The sequence below is a fragment of the Prionailurus bengalensis genome, chromosome B4 (assembly GCF_016509475.1).
Source record: "Prionailurus bengalensis isolate Pbe53 chromosome B4, Fcat_Pben_1.1_paternal_pri, whole genome shotgun sequence".
Classification (NCBI taxonomy): Eukaryota; Metazoa; Chordata; class Mammalia; order Carnivora; family Felidae; genus Prionailurus; species Prionailurus bengalensis.
This window is the reverse complement of record NC_057358.1, coordinates 82,669,606-82,685,412: the sequence shown is the minus strand read 5'-3', so window position 1 is coordinate 82,685,412 and position 15,807 is coordinate 82,669,606. Positions and strand designations below refer to the sequence as shown.

The following is a 15,807-nucleotide window of genomic DNA, read 5'->3' as shown; positions in this document are numbered from 1 at the left end:
CAGGCCAGTAAGTGAAGATAACTGGGCAGGAGATAGTACTGCTGAAGTCACATGACCAATCTTACTACTCTCTCACTCAGGTTTAGCCATTGCTCTTAAGTCTACTCTACCCAGGAGAGATATTCCTCTCATTCTTTGAGGCCCTAATTTACTCGAATTTTGTTGCCTTTGTATTATATGAATATTATTGCTTGGTACTTTCAACTTCAAATTGCCAGTACTTTTGTCTCTGGGTAGCTTAGCCCTTTAAGTAGAGAAACTGCTGTGTTGAGGGGGGGTAGTCCCAGTCTTCTAATCCAAGTAGGGACAGTCCCACAAGTGACCTTGACTTCTGCAAAGAACTTATACTTTCTCTTCTGCAGATTAAACCTGCCAGCACCTGAAGGAAAGGAAAGTCTTAGAATGGTTTTGACTTGCTGTGTGTTATCTTGCATGGTTGACAGATAAGGTGAAGCCTGTAGAATTTACACTGGGGTTCTTCCAGGTACCCAGCAGCAAGGTGGAGGCTGATCATTTGGGAGATACTTGTCTTACTTGACTGTTGCTTCTTCTGCTGCCAGGGAACAGGGTAAGGAAGTCTCTTGGGAAATGAAGCAAGTTCTAGATAGTGTTTTGGCAGAATAGGGGACACGACACTATAATTAGCTCATTTCAGAGTTGCTAACCCAGACCGGTTAATCTAACCCTTAAGCGAATTTGAAAAACCTTTAGAATTTACCTTTTGAATTTATTTTGTCCTTTAAGCCTCTAGGGAAGCTCAGAACGCTTTTGGGATGACAGTGCTATATAATTGTAGAATCATTATTGTTTTGTTTACTTTCCTGTTAGGGATGAACCTGAGGATCCCAGAAACCTGTAAATTGGAAGCCATTTGAAGGCTCTTGACTCTTAAAATTAGCAAAGCTCAAAAAACACAGGAGTGGAAATTTCCTGAGATCTAAGCAGAATGACCAGGATACCAAGAAGCCTTTCATTTTGTCAGCATTGCTAGCACCTGCCTGAGTTTTCCAGCTTAGCCTGCAAGTTAACTGGAACTCAGTTTTACTTTTGCTATTAAGGTAGGCTTTAAAGGGCAAAAATAAATACTTTCTGATTTGAGAAAACTGACCCCTACTACTTTGATTCTCAAGGTCAGATGTAGTTCCACTTTTCTGAGAAGAGGTGTTGTTGTTTTTTGTTTTTTGTTTTTTTTTTGTTTAGAGCACGTGCGCATTCAAGAGCATGCACAAGCTAGGGAAGGGCAGAGGGAGAGGGAGGGACAGAATCCCAAGCAGGCTCCAAGCCCAGCCTGGAGCCTAGTGCAGGGCCCAATCTCACAAATCTCGAGATTGTGACCTGAGCTGAAATCAAGAGTCGAACTTTTATTTTATTATTTTTTTAATGTTTATTTATTTTTGAGAGAGAGAGACAGAGTGTGAGCAGGACAGGGACAGAGAGAGGAGACACAGAATCCAAAGCAGGCTCAACTGCAGGGCTGGAACTCACAAACCACGAAATCATGACCTGAGCTGAAGTCGGCCGCTTAACCAACTGAGCCACCCAGGCGAGGCACCCCAAGAGTCAGACTTTTAACCTACTGAGCCACCCAGGTGCCCCTGAGAAGAGATTTTTTTAACTATGCTAGGTGACATAAATGCCAGTCATTGTATTGTTCTACCATACTCACTTTCAGGTAATTTAATGAACACCTGAGTTGGAGAGATAGACTAATTCAGAACCTTGAGATTCTTTGACTTATTTATCCAAATGAATTCATAGTAAGCAATGGCCTTAGTATTAGCTCTGGGTGCCTTCTCTTTGTGGTACTATCTTTTCAGAAGTGACCCAGGCCTGGATTTGGGCTGGAAATTAGAGTATGGCCACTAATTCATCTCTGGACTCTTTTAACACCAAGTAACCTAGGGTTACTTAACAAACCCTAGTTACTTTTTTTTTTTTTTAATGTTTATTCAGTTTTGAGAATTAGCGAGTATGAGTGGAGGAGGGGCAGAAAATGGGAGACAGGATCTGAAGCAGGCTTTCCACTGACAGCAGAGAGCTTGATGCAGGGCTCGAACTGACGAACCAAGAGATCATGACCTGAGCCAAAGTCAGACACTTAACCCACCGAGCAACCCAAGCACCCCAACAAACCCCAGTTACATCTTGTACCGTTGAGAATTGCTCCTCCAGGCTAGGGTGTTCGATAACTTTGAGAAAATCAAGCCAAAAGTGTTTTTATATGATTTCTAGACCTTTTCAAGACACTTAAATTGAAACCCATGATTCCTTTACAGTAGATCTATACTACTGAACATCTCCAGTATAAATCCTAGTCTGAAATTGTGTTCAACAAAACTAGATCAAGTTTTTTTCTGTGAAATGGTAGTTAGGCTTACAGCCCTGAACTTTAGTTTTTAAAAAACATTTTTTTAAGTTTATTTAAGTAATCTCTACACCCAACATGGGGCTTGAACCCACGACCCCAAGATCAAGAGTTGCATGCTCTTCCAACTGAGCCAACCAGATGCCCCTTACAGCCTAGAACTTTTTAAAAATATTTGTGTGTGTGTATGTGAGAGAGAGAAAGAGAAAGAGCAGGGGAGTGTGTGTGTGTGTGTAAGAGAGAGAGAGAGAAAGAGAATGAGCAGAGGAGAGGGCCCCGAGGGAGAGAGGAAGAGACTCCCAAGCAGGCTCTGCACTGTCAGCATAGAGCCCAATGTGAGGCTCGATCTCATGAACCATGAGATCATGACCTGAGCCAAAACCAAGAGTTGGACGCTTAACTGATGGAGCCACCCAGGCACTCCTATAGCCTAGAACTTTTAAAGGCAAGTGCCCAAATCTCAGACTACCCAAAGTGTGATGGCAGTTCCTTGATGCTTACTAGATGGGCTAAAGATGAAAAATGGAGAGTAAAAAGCCTCATCGTGTGCTAATGGTGGGATGACTGCATTGGTAATGGATGAGTGCGTGATATGGAGAAGCAGTGAGGTGAGCATTGCTGAAGTAAATCATTAGAAGAGAAGGCTGGCATTCCTAGTTCAGATGGGCAGAAGGTAGGAAGCCAGATGTGGTGGATCTCTAGAGCTACATAGTAATTATTTTTGACCTAGTTCAGTGCTTTATGTGATATAGTAGGATGTGAAATTTAAAACAGTAGTGAGGCAGCCTTAGCGATAGAGCTTTCTTAACATATGACTCTTTCAGTTTTTCCCTCAGTTGCCCAAATTCTTTAGGTCCCTGTGTGGTTTTTTTTTTTAAGGTTTATTTATTTAAGTGATTTCTGCACCCAATGTGGGGCTCAAAGTCATGACCCTGAGATCAGGAGTCACATGCTCCTCCAAATGAGTCAGCTAGGCACCCCTAGGTTCCTGTATTTCTTTTTACGTGTTACCATTTTAAAAGTTCTGTAAGTTCACAGTGGGCATTATCACCTGGGTTGCTTGTTCATATTGCACATTCGTTAATCCTGTCTTCAGATTCTGATTCAGCAAAGGTAGGATGGGATCTGGAAACTTGTATTTTTTCAAGCACTTCTGTTGACTGACCTGGTGGTCCAGTAAAGCCACGTACAGGTCTCTCTTGTTTGCAACTTTATTGAATGTATATATGAAACTTTGTGTATTTGGGCTTTTTTATTTTTTTGGAATTAGTGATTATTTTGGAAATTAATTTCAAGGGCACCTGGGTGGCTCAGTCAGTTGAGTCTGACTTCAGCTCAGGTCATGATCTCAGGGTTCATGGGTTTGAGCCCCGCCTCAGGCTCCCAGCTGTCAGCACTGAGCTCATTTCAGATCCTCTGTTCCCCTCTCTCTCTCTGCCCCTCCCCCGCTCATTCTCATTCCACCCCCCTCTTAAAAATAAATAAACATTTTGGGGTGCCTGGGTGGCTCAGTCGGTTAAGTGTCCGACTTGGGCTCAGGTCATGATCTCGCAGTCCATGAGTTCGAGCCTTGTGTCAGGCTCTGTGCTGACAGCTCAGAGCCTGGAGCCTGTTTCAGATTCTGTATCTCCCTCTCTCTCTGCTCCTCCCCGGTTCATGCTCTGTCTCTCTGTCTCAAAAATAAAGAAACATTTAAAAAAAAATTAAATAAATAAACATTTTTTAAAAATATGACTTCAAAATTTTGACTTCAAAAATAACTATTCTAGGGGGCGCCTGGGTGGCGCAGTCGGTTAAGCGTCTGACTTCAGCCAGGTCACGATCTCGCGGTCCGTGGGTTCGAGCCCCGCGTCGGGCTCTGGGCTGATGGCTCAGAGCCTGGAGCCTGTTTCCGATTCTGTCTCCCTCTCTCTCTGCCCCTCCCCCGTTCATGCTCTGTCTCTCTCTGTCCCAAAAATAAATAAACGTTGAAAAATAACTATTCTAGGCAATAGTCCGTTTAGGCTACTTTCTCTAGATTTGTCTTTCTAGGCTTTTTTTTCAAATGCTTTCAGAAGTATCTTGTAAATTTCTGGACCAAAGTGTTAGGTGCTGAAACTACAAAAGAACTCCTAGTGGAAGTGAGAGCAGTTTCTAGTTCCCAAGAAAGTAGGAGGAGGGCAGATCCTATCTATATACTTTATTCACTAGCATATACTTAGTGTATTTAGAATAAGTAGGTGTTTAGAAAATATTTGTTAAAGAACAGTTAGGATTTCTACTGAAAGCAAAATTAGGGCTCTTGATTCTTTTCTGAGGTTGAATTCCTGTCCTTCGTGGTCTTCCTTGGAGTGAATCTTTAGGGAAGACTGTTAGAAAATGACAATTAGGTAGAATTATTAAGGAACTCCTGTGAGTATGGAGGTCAAAGTATGAAATCTGAATATTACTGTGCTCACACTATTAAGTGGCCTGACCAAGTAGTGCAGGCCGACTTCCAATATCACCATTGTGAAACACAGATGTTAAATGGCTTTAGTTCTCTGACCTGGTTCTGGGGAGAGAAGAGCCTTTGTCGTATGTGTGTTCTTTCTCCCTTAATGCAAGTTGTTCCTTCTGCGTTGCAAGCCTTTGCAGCACAAGATTTTTCCTACCAGTTATTAGTGCATTATGTTTGCTTCATCAGCTAAGCCCGTTCTGCTGGCTTGGCAAGCTCTGATCTTTTTTTTTTTTTTTTTTTAATGTTTATTTATTTCTGAGACAGAGAGAGACAGAGTATGAGTGGGGGAGGGGCAGAGAGAGAGGGAGACACAGAATCCCAAGCAGGCTCCAGGCTCCGAGCTGTCAGCACAGAGCCCGATGCAGGGCTCAAACTCACAAACTGTGAGATCATGACCTGAGCCGAAGTTGGTCGCTCAACTGACTGAGCCACCCAGGCACCCCAAGCTCTGATCTTTTTTCTGATGAGGACAAGGGCTCCATTAAAATCAAGAGCATCTCTCTCAAGCTTGTAATGCTGGAGCTCTTGCATATGTTGTAAGACATGTTCTAAATGTGTCTAGGATGGAGGATCAAAGAAAATTTGGCTTTTCTCCTGTGGAATAAAGGTCCTAGGTGTGGACCAATGATGATAACAGGCTAAGAGGAGTGAGTAAGAGGGAAATAACCACCTTATTAAGTGCTTATTCAAATAGGATTCTGAGGGCACTGGCTAGCTTCAGTCAGTGGAGTGTGCAGCTCTATTTTTTTATAATACTTATTTATTTTTGTGAGAGAGAAGTGGGGGAGAGAGAGAATCCCAAGCAGACTTTGTGCTGTCAGCACAGAACCCCATGTGGGGCTCAATCTCATGAACCATGAGATCATGACCTGACCCAAAATCAAGAGTCAGTGACTTAACCAACTGAGCCACCCAGATGCCCCTGGAGCATGTGACTCTTGATCTTGAGGTTGTGAGTTCAAGCCCCACATTGGATGTAGAGATCGCTTGAAAATAAAATCTTACAAAAAACAAAAAATAGGATTCTGTTGTTCTGAGAATTTGAGGGAGGATACAGGAGTTTCTGATGATTTTTTGGCGATTTTGCGCATACCTTATTCCAGAAATACCCTAAGTATGGTAGGCAAGTCTTTGGCAGAATTTCCTGCATGTACTAGTAGTCCTTTTCCTCCCTTGGCCCTTTAAGCTAGAGGTTCTTTTAGTTATATTTTTCTGTTCTAGTACATTTGAGAGTCACAGCTCACTTCCATCAATAGTAGCAAACTCTCTAGAAGAGTTCTTGCAAGAGATGGCAGTGTTTTGAGGTTTGAAAAAAACCTCTTAGTGATTGTAATACCCCCACCCCACCCCACCCCACCCTGTAGAGAAACATGGCTGTCAGACATCTAAGCCAGGCCCTTGTCTTTGGAAACAGCTCACTCTCTCTCTCCCCATGAAGGAGCTGACCTGTTGAATGAGGTGACTCCCTGATTCACCTGACAGCTGTTCCAGTAGGGTGACTCTACACGTGGCATGCTACCAGAAGTCAAAAGCCTAGTTGCCACACCTCCGGAATTAGGGGAGGAGCTGGTAGGTGAAAGTTCAGGGATGACTCAGAGGTTTGTAACCTGTCCCATCAGTGAGTATAGCCTGCATGTACTATACAGAGCTATTGAGCTGGTCTCTTTGGCAGCTAGGTGGTAGATGAAATGAGGTGTGTAGCCTTGGGTGTGACAGTCCTCCAGCATCTCCTTTCTAGTCATTTTTTCAGCTGGGTAGTTAAATTTGTTTCAACTTCTTGAGACTCCTCCCCTCTTCATCAGTAGGTTTTTAAGGTTCTTAAAAAGGAAATTAGGGCTTTATTTCCTATTCTACAGGTAGAGGGAATTATCCATTCACCCCTTCCTCAGGCCTGACTGCCTCTTTCCTGGAATCCAACTCTGGGAGAGAGTAGTGACACTTGAGGTGTTAGGTAATAGGCCAACACATTTCTAAGAAACACATGTTTATTGAACTCACTTATGCAGAAAGCACTGTTCTGGATGCTTTCATGCGGATTATTTGGTACAGTCTACTCTACCTTGAAATTGGCTCTATTATTGCCAATTTAGAGATATGAAAACTGTGACTTAGAAAAGTTAGGCCATATAGCCAAGGTAACACAGCATGATAATAACAGAACCTGGATTTAAAACTTGATTGTAGGGGCGCCTGGGTGGCTCAGTCGGTTAAGCGTCCGACTTCAGCTCAGGTCACAATCTCGCGGTCCATGAGTTCAAGCCCCGCGTCGGGCTCTGGGCTGATGGCTCAGAGCCTGGAGCCTGCTTCGGATTCTGTGTCTCCCTTTCTCTCTCTGCCCCTCCCCCATTCATGCTCTGTCTCTCTCTGTCTCAAAAATAAATAAATGTTAAAAAAAATTTTTTTTTAAATAAAATAAAATAAAACTTGATTGTAATAACTGTACATCCCAGAGTCTACATTCTACCCTTTTGCTCCCTTGCTTAACACTTTAGGCCATGTATACATCTCAGACTTTATTGTTCATATGAATCAGATTTGGATGCAGTAGGTCTGAAGTGAGGCCCAAGAGTCTGTGTTTCTCACAAGCTCTAAGTAATGCTAGTGCTGCTGGCTAGGCAGTCATGTTTTATTTAAAAAAAAAAATTTTACGTTTATTTATTTTGAGAGAGAGTGCACATGCGCAAGCAGGGGAAGGTCAGAGAGAGAGGGAGAGAGAGAGAATCCTGTGCTGACAGCTTGATGCCCAGTGCAGGGATTTGAACTCATGAACTGTGAGATCATGATTTGAGCTGAAACCAATTTTCGGATGCCTAACCTACTGAGCTATCCAGGTGCCTGTAGGCAGTCATTTTAAATAGCAAGGCTTTTGAGTACCTTTATATATGTCCTTCTTAGAGCCTTAACTCAGACTTTGAGCTAAGTAGCTTGAGTGTTATCCTAAATATGGAGAAGGAAAGGGAAACAATACGGCTGAGCCTTGAGCAACACAGTTTGAACTGTGCTGGTCCATTTATATGTGGATTTTTACAGTGCAGTACTGCAAATGTGTTATCTCTTCCTTATGATTTTGTAGTAACATTTTCTTTAGCTTTTTTGTAAGAATACAGTAGGTAAAATATATAACATACAAAATAGGTATTAATAGACTATGTTATCAGTAAGGGTTCCAATCAACAGTAGGCTGTTAGTAGTATAGTCTTACGGAAGCCGAAAGCTATACCCAGGTTTTCAACTGCATGGGGGATTTGTATCCCTAAGTCCTGTGTTGTTCAAGGATCAACTATAGTTAGTTGTTTTGCTTTGGATGTCCTGTGTTGTTCAAGGATCAACTATAGTTAGTTGTTTTGCTTTGGATGTCTGTTAATTTAGTAATGTAGGTGGGGCTAGAACCCAGATTTTCTTTCCTAATTCCAAATCATGTGCTCTGTTTTCTGCATCATTAGGTAAAATTGTTCTAATTTGAATTTTTCCTATCTAGCTTTTTGAGTGGTTATAGCACTGAATTGCTGCCTTTAAAATCCTTCTGATTTCTTTAGTTTTCTTTAAGCTGCGGGGTTAGCTAAAAATATGACTAATCCTGATGCTGAAGGGCATGAGAAAATGGCCAAAATGTTTAATTTTATGTATTTATTTATATAACAAATGCAAGGCACTTGCCATAGGCCAGAAGTGGTTTCAAGTGCTTTATAAATGTTGACTTAATTAATCCCCACAGCAATCCTTTGAGATAGGTACTATTATTGTTCCCATTTTACTGATAAGGAAATTGAGGCACAGAAAGGTTAAATGACTTGGCTAGGGTCACACAGCTAATAAGTGGCAGAGAAGGGCAGTAGAAACAGAGTATACTACCTTTATTCCATAACTACATAGCCAAGCTATCCATATACTAATGTTGCTTTGCAAATCAGAGATCTGGCCAAGTGTTGCTGATAGAGATTAGGGACAGTTAAAATCAGCCCTCTAAGTTACTCCTGAGACTCCTCACATTAAATGGCAAAGACACTCACCACAAAGGAAATTAAGACTTTGATGATGTTGAAAGTGGAATGATAGTTATAAGTTTCTTTTCCTATGCATGCTCTTAAAGTAGCATTCATATAAATAGATCTGCAAAACGACTAGCAAAGCAGCAGTGATGACCCAGCTGAGTCTTTTTTTTTTTTTTAACGTTTATTTATTTTTGAGACAGAGAGAGACAGAGCATGAACAGGGGAGGGGCAGAGAGAGAGGGAGACACAGAATCTGAAACAGGCTCCAGGCTCTGAGCGGTCAGCACAGAGCCCGACGCGGGGCTCGAACTCACGGACCGTGAGATCATGACCTGAGCCGAAGTTGGATGCCGAGCCACCCAGGCGCCCCCAGCTGAGTCTTTTAAATGATGTTGCATTCTCACAGCCTTTTTAGGTGATCTTCCATCCTTTTCTTTGTGATTTCCTCTTTTTTGTTGTTTTTTGTTTGTTTTATCTTGAAGTAAAAGAAGAGGGCAGCTCATTGATTGAAGCAGTTCCCACTCACAAGGAGGAAAAGGCTGTTTTGTTTTATGTTCATGTTCCTAGAAGAAAGGCCTCCAACCTGGGGGAATTCCATTTTCATCTTAAGATCTGGACACTCACTCTTTGTAGAGCTTGGATAGAAAGAAGCTTGTTTGTTTATTTTTAGTTTGAGAGATAGAATGGGGGAGAGGGACAGAGAGGGAAGGAGAGAGAGAATCTTAAGCAAGTTCCACACCCAGCACAGAGCCCAATGTGGGACTCAATCCCACCAACCTGGGATCATGACTTCAGCTGAAATCAGGAGTTGGACACTCAACTGAAAGAGCCATTCAGGTGTCCCAAAGATTTTATTTTATTTATTTTTTTTTAAATTTTTTTTTCAACGTTTATTTATTTTTGGGACAGAGAGAGACAGAGCATGAACGGGGGAGGGGCAGAGAGAGAGGGAGACACAGAATCGGAAACAGGCTCCAGGCTCTGAGCCATCAGCCCAGAGCCCGACGCGGGGCTTGAACTCACGGACCCTGCGAGATCGTGACCTGGCTGAAGTCGGACGCTTAACCGACTGCGCCACCCAGGCGCCCCAAGATTTTATTTTTAAGTAATCTCTACATCCAGCGTGGGGCTCAAACTCCCAACCCCGAGATAAGAGTCGCATGCTCTTCTGACTGAGCCTGCCATATAGAAACTTAAAGATGGTTTGAAAGTGGAAAAATTACCATTATGGAGACATTTCAACTTCTTTCTTCTCTCAGATGATACATTCCCCTGTAACCTTTTTAGAAACCTAACGAAACCACAACAACAACCAACCAACCGCAATTAAAAGGTCTGCTACAGGGCTGATGTAGTGTCTGGGAGGTAGCCCAGAACTTCTTTAACAGGGATTCTGTGGGACCATGGAGCATGGAATAGAACTTATTCACGTGTTTTCCTTTGTTCGCTTTTTGGTGACTACTAAGAAAAAGTAAAAGCATTTCTTAGGTGCTAGGTCAAGTTCCCATTTGTCCTATGTTGGATGAAGAGGCTAAAGGCCTGTTTGTGCTGCCTACTTCTTGCCCAAATGGTCCGCAGTGAGCCAGAGGAGACTCTTTAGGAAGTTAATGAAAGGAGTTAAGGACAGTCCTGTCTAACAAGCTGAGCAGTCCCCCTCTGTTTTACTTATTTAATGTTTATTTTTGAGAGAGAGACAGAGTGTGAGTGGAGGAGGGGCAGAGAGAGAGGGAGATACAGAATTCGAAGCAAGCTCCAGGCTCCAAACTGTCGGCACAGAGCCCAATGCGGGGCTCGAACTCAGGAACCGTGAGATCATGACCTGAGCTGAAGTCAGACGCTTAACCGACTAAGCCACCCAGGTGCCCCAGTCCCCCTTTGTTTTAGGAACATAGCTTACCTTGTAGTCTGAATTTAGCTTTGGATTGATTTTTTTTTCAATGAGTTGATTCTTTTGAAAGTAACCTTTACTGAAGGATCTCTTCCCTTTTCAGTCCTCCCTTATGCCCCAACAGAAAGAGGGGTACTAAATTCTAAAAACAGAGCTCCAGTCCTAGTGAACTCTCACTTAGGCATGTAGTGTTTTGGAATTTGTACAGTACTGTTGCTTCAAATGATTTTTAGCACAATCAGCAATGCAATAGTTAAAGAAAAAGTGTATCTGGCCTTTTGGCAAAAGGAGGAAAGGTGTGATCTTGCTCCTGGATTAGTTTATGTGTACATGTAATCTTTTTAGTTTGGAAAGTGCTTTCTTTGTAATATCATTGTAATTATGTGAGATTGTATGGTGAGTATTTAACACCAGTTTTATAGATGAGGGAAATGAGGCTTACGTATCTTGTTTTATCTTCAAAATAATGTGCAGAAAAACTAATCTTGTCAAACTCCATAGGTACTTAGTAGTGTAATTGGTTTTCTTTTTTCGAAGGCAGCATTGAACTTTATGTTGCAACTCAGCAATGTTATAGAAAGTAGTTTTTCTTTTGGGGAGAAAAAAAATATCTCTAAACAAAGAAAACAGGCCAGCTATACTATTTACCTTTGTAGTGAGGGATAGTCTTGAATCTCAGACCTGTCTATATGGTTCTAAAGTATATCTTTAAAAATTCCTTTAGTACAGGTATTTAGGTGATAAACTCAGCTTTTGTTTATCTGAAATGTCTTTATTTCACCCCCTTTTTTAAGATTTTTTTTCTCACCTAGATATAAAACTCTAGCTTAATAATTATTTTCTCTCAACATTTAGAAGGGAATTTTCCAGTTTTCTAGTTTCCCAATGCTGTTGTTGAGTAGTCTGTTGTTACATTGTAGATATTCTGTCTTCTGTGTGCTTTTTCCAGGAACCTTTGAAGTAGTGTGGTGAAAGGCTCCTTCTGCCTGTGGGCTCTCCTAGACTGGAGAGGTTGAAGTGCTTCCAAAAGACTAGGTGCTGGACAGATATTACCAGCAGGGTTAAGTAGTTGATCAGTTTCCTCATTTGCTTTTCTCAGGGCCACTCAGAACTATTGACAGCTAGATTGGGATGGCCTGGGTACTCAACAACTGCCTCTCTGACCTTTTCTGTGCCTAACCAAGCCAAGCCCTGAAACCCAGATAATGGGAAAGAGCCTCTCCCCAGGGAATGCTATTAAAGCTGTGGATGCAAGAAGCAGAGTTAAATATGCTACTGCCTCCAGACTAGGAACTCTTTCAAAGCTGTGCAGGGCCTTTTACAACTTTTTTTTTTTTTTTTTTTAATTTTTTAAATTTATGTCAGACTGTCCTTAGAGGCTAAGATGGAGACACAGAGAGAGAGGATGAGTCACTATAACTCCTTCTTGTTAATACATAGGAAGGAGGAATAACTGTTGCATAAGGTTTTGTGTTTTCTTTACAGAATGCATCCTGTCTTGTTCTTGCTGCTCGGCATGCCAGTGCGTCCCCTACGGTAAGGTTTGGAAAAGAAGACTGAGAATCACTGAGGCAATCTGATCCTGGGATTGAGGGGACAGTAAGCAACCGTTGGTTGCCACCTAGCCTCTCATCATATCCTGAGTTCTCTGAGAGCTGTCCGTTGTTACTATTGTTGTAACTATTATTATTACTACTATTTTAAGAAATAATTTATTCAATAGTATAGCGAGGTGGGATATCAAATATGTTTGCCTAATTTCTTTTTTTAGTTGTGGTAAAATATATATAACAAAAATTTCCATTTTAATGATTTTTAAGCGTATAGGTTAGTGGCATTAAGTACAACTATTACTACTGTCCATCTCCAGAACTTTTGCACCTTCCCAAATTGAAACTATGACCCAATAGTAAACTCCTCATTCCCTCCCTTTCTGCTTAATTCTTTTTCATCTGTGCCGAGTAGTTGGCCAGATTTCCCTGGCCGATAGAGAAAGCCAAATTCTAAAAAGATGTCTTAACATACGTATTTTGTAGGAAATCTAATCAATATTTTGACCATCACTTAGCCTTTCTACTTCTCTTTTTAGAATTTGAAAGACATATTGGCAGATCTGATACCCAAGGAGCAAGCCAGAGTAAAGACCTTCAGGCAGCAACATGGCAAGACAGTAGTGGGTCAAATCACTGTGGACATGGTAAGGATTGTGGGGTTTGGGCTGGAAAAGTAGCTCTGTAATATGCTTCAACGAAAATACCATTCTCTTCACTGACTATTCAGAAGCATTCTGTCCCACACATGGAAATGTTGGAGCTTATGATGTTCATTAGAAATTAGACCGTTCTGGGGTGCCTCAGAACAGTGGCTCAGTCGGTTGAGTGTCTTGACTCTTGATTTTGGCTCAGATCATGATCCTAGGGTCATGGGATCAAACCCCATGTTGGGCTCTGCACTGAGCATGGAGCCTGATTAAGATTCTGTCTTTTTCTTCCTCTCTGCCTCTCCTCTCCCTCTCCCCCGCTCATGCTCATTCTTTCTCTCTTAAAAAAAAGTTGGGGGGGAGCGCCTGGGTGGCTCAGTCGGTTGAGCGTCCAACTCCGGCTCAGGTCATGATCTCACGGTTCGTGAGTTTGAGCCCCGCACCAGGCTCTGTGCTGACAGCTCAGAGGCTGGAGCCTACTTTGGATTCTGTGTCTCTCTCTCTCTGCCCCTCTCCAGCTCGCACTCTATCTCTTTCTCTCTCAAAAATAAATTTTAAAAAAATCAGACTCTTCTTTTCTATAAACTTAATAGCTTAACCTAATTTACCTGTGAGAGGGATGAATGAAGTTTCTGTTCCTTTTCCCAACCCCTCAGCTTTTGGAGCAAGAGCTCTCTGTTAGAGTTAATGCTGTCCATGGGGTGCCTGGGTGGTTCAGTCGGTTGAGTGTCCAGCTTCAGCTCAGGTCATGATCTCACAGCTCATGAGTTTGAGCCCCACATTGGGCTCTGTGCTGACAGCTCAGAGCCTGAAACCTGCTTCATATTCTGTCTCCATCTCTCTCTCTCTGCCCCTCCCCTGCTTGTGCTCCTGAGTGTGCTCTCTCTCTCTCAAATATAAATTTTTTTTTTTTTCAACGTTTATTTATTTTTGGGACAGAGAGAGACAGAGCATGAACAGGGGAGGGGCAGAGAGAGAGGGAGACACAGAATCGGAAACAGGCTCTAGGCTCTGAGCCATCAGCCCAGAGCCCGACACGGGGCTCGAACTCACGGACCGTGAGATCTTGACCTGGCTGAAGTCGGACGCTTAACCGACTGCTCCCCATCTCTCTCAAATATAAATAAACATTAAAAAAAATTTAAGGAGGGTGGGGGAGAGGGAAAAGTGGGTGATGGGCATTGAAGAGGGCACTTGTTGGGATAAGCACTGGATGTTGTATGTAAGCCAGTTTGACAAATTATATTAAATAAGTAAATAAACAAACAAAAATTTAAAAGTTACAGTTAATGCCATCCTGACCATCCAATTATACGACAGCTCTAGCAGGCTCTCTAGAGCAACTTTAGGATGGCTTCTCCAGCCCTAAGAGTCTGAGCAGCTCAAATGATAATTCCACAGCAGTGTTTAGCCTTTGGTCTCTATCTCCTTTCCCTGTTATAGAACTCATTCTGTTTACTTTGGTTGGTGAGAACGAGGGAGTAAGAGTAGGTAAAAGAAAAATACAAGAAGAAAAGGAAACAAACAGAGGCAGACACATTAAATAAAGATAGCAATTTTTCGATTTAAGAGTTTCATTTCTAATGTTAGCAGTCTTCCTTGCAAAGTCCCATTCTATAGTATGCTACCTCCTCAGGAATCTTCTTTCCACAGACCAAGTCTTGCAAATCAGAGAATAAATTTCCTCTTTCAGATTCCATGAAGCACTAACAAACTCTAGCTTGAATTATTCTGATTACTGGTTACATCTGTCTTTTTCTTTAGATGTATGGTGGCATGAGAGGCATGAAGGGATTGGTATATGAAACATCAGTTCTTGATCCTGATGAGGTAAGAGACCCTCATGTCAATCAGTAATAATCACTGAGTTTACTGACTATTGTGCACAGCATGGATTAGACCAGTGAGGGTAAGGAAAACAAAATAAAGCATCTGTCTTCATGTTTTGGAAGATGGAAAATAGGTTCATATGGGATAACTGAAGAACAAGTATACCTATTTAATATATCAACGAGTAAAACTAAAAGTACCAAGCAGAATTAAGTTATGTGGAGATCTAAGCTTTAAAAATTCTATTCTAGGGCTGTCTGGGTAGCTCAGTCAGAAGAGTTTCCAACTCAGTCTCACAGTCGTGAGTTCAAGCCCCACATTGGGCATGGAGCCTTTCTAACTTGTTGAAAGATCTGATATGAGTGGGACTAGTCAATTATGTGACTTCTAGGGTAATAAACTTACGATTTGTACCTCTTACTCTTCTCCCTCCAGGGCATCCGTTTCCGAGGTTACAGTATCCCTGAATGCCAGAAACTGCTGCCCAAGGCTAAAGGGGGTGAAGAACCCCTGCCAGAGGGCTTATTTTGGTTGCTGGTAACTGGACAAATCCCAACAGAAGAACAGGTAAAACAGAAGGATGTTAACCCTTCTCATTCTTCTCCTTCTTTGCCTTTCTCTAATCTCAGACACTTAATCCTGATCTGACTCTGGGTGGTATTTTTTAGGGATGTGTAGTGAGGGGAAGGAATCAGATCAGACTTCTGCTGTATAAGTGGATTGGGTTGTATTCTCTTGGATTTTCTTTACTCAGATGTCACTGTCTTTTTATTTCTCTTCTTTTTCCTCTCATAGTGTTCTGACCAGTGTCTCCCTTATCACAGGTGTCTTGGCTTTCAAAAGAGTGGGCAAAGAGGGCAGCTTTACCTTCCCATGTGGTCACCATGCTAGACAACTTTCCCACCAATCTACATCCCATGTCTCAGCTCAGTGCAGCCATTACAGCCCTCAACAGTGAAAGCAACTTTGCCCGAGCATATGCAGAGGGTATCAACCGAACCAAGTACTGGGAGGTAGGAAATTCTGATGCAATGATTGATGTGTGATGGGGAT

The 15,807-nt window shown here is 42.1% G+C and overlaps 1 protein-coding gene across 2 annotated transcripts in view; it reads left to right on the top strand.

Moving 5' to 3' along the window:
- The window catches only part of CS (citrate synthase), a 32,292-nt gene that overhangs the window by 5,255 nt on the left and 11,230 nt on the right, over positions 1-15,807 (top strand). For both annotated transcript variants that reach the window (XM_043564452.1, XM_043564451.1), the window contains exons 2-6: positions 12,210-12,260; positions 12,814-12,921; positions 14,689-14,754; positions 15,190-15,321; positions 15,579-15,767. In XM_043564452.1, the coding sequence (XP_043420387.1) occupies positions 12,210-12,260; positions 12,814-12,921; positions 14,689-14,754; positions 15,190-15,321; positions 15,579-15,767 (546 nt within the window). The remainder of the gene's footprint in view (positions 1-12,209; positions 12,261-12,813; positions 12,922-14,688; positions 14,755-15,189; positions 15,322-15,578; positions 15,768-15,807) is intronic.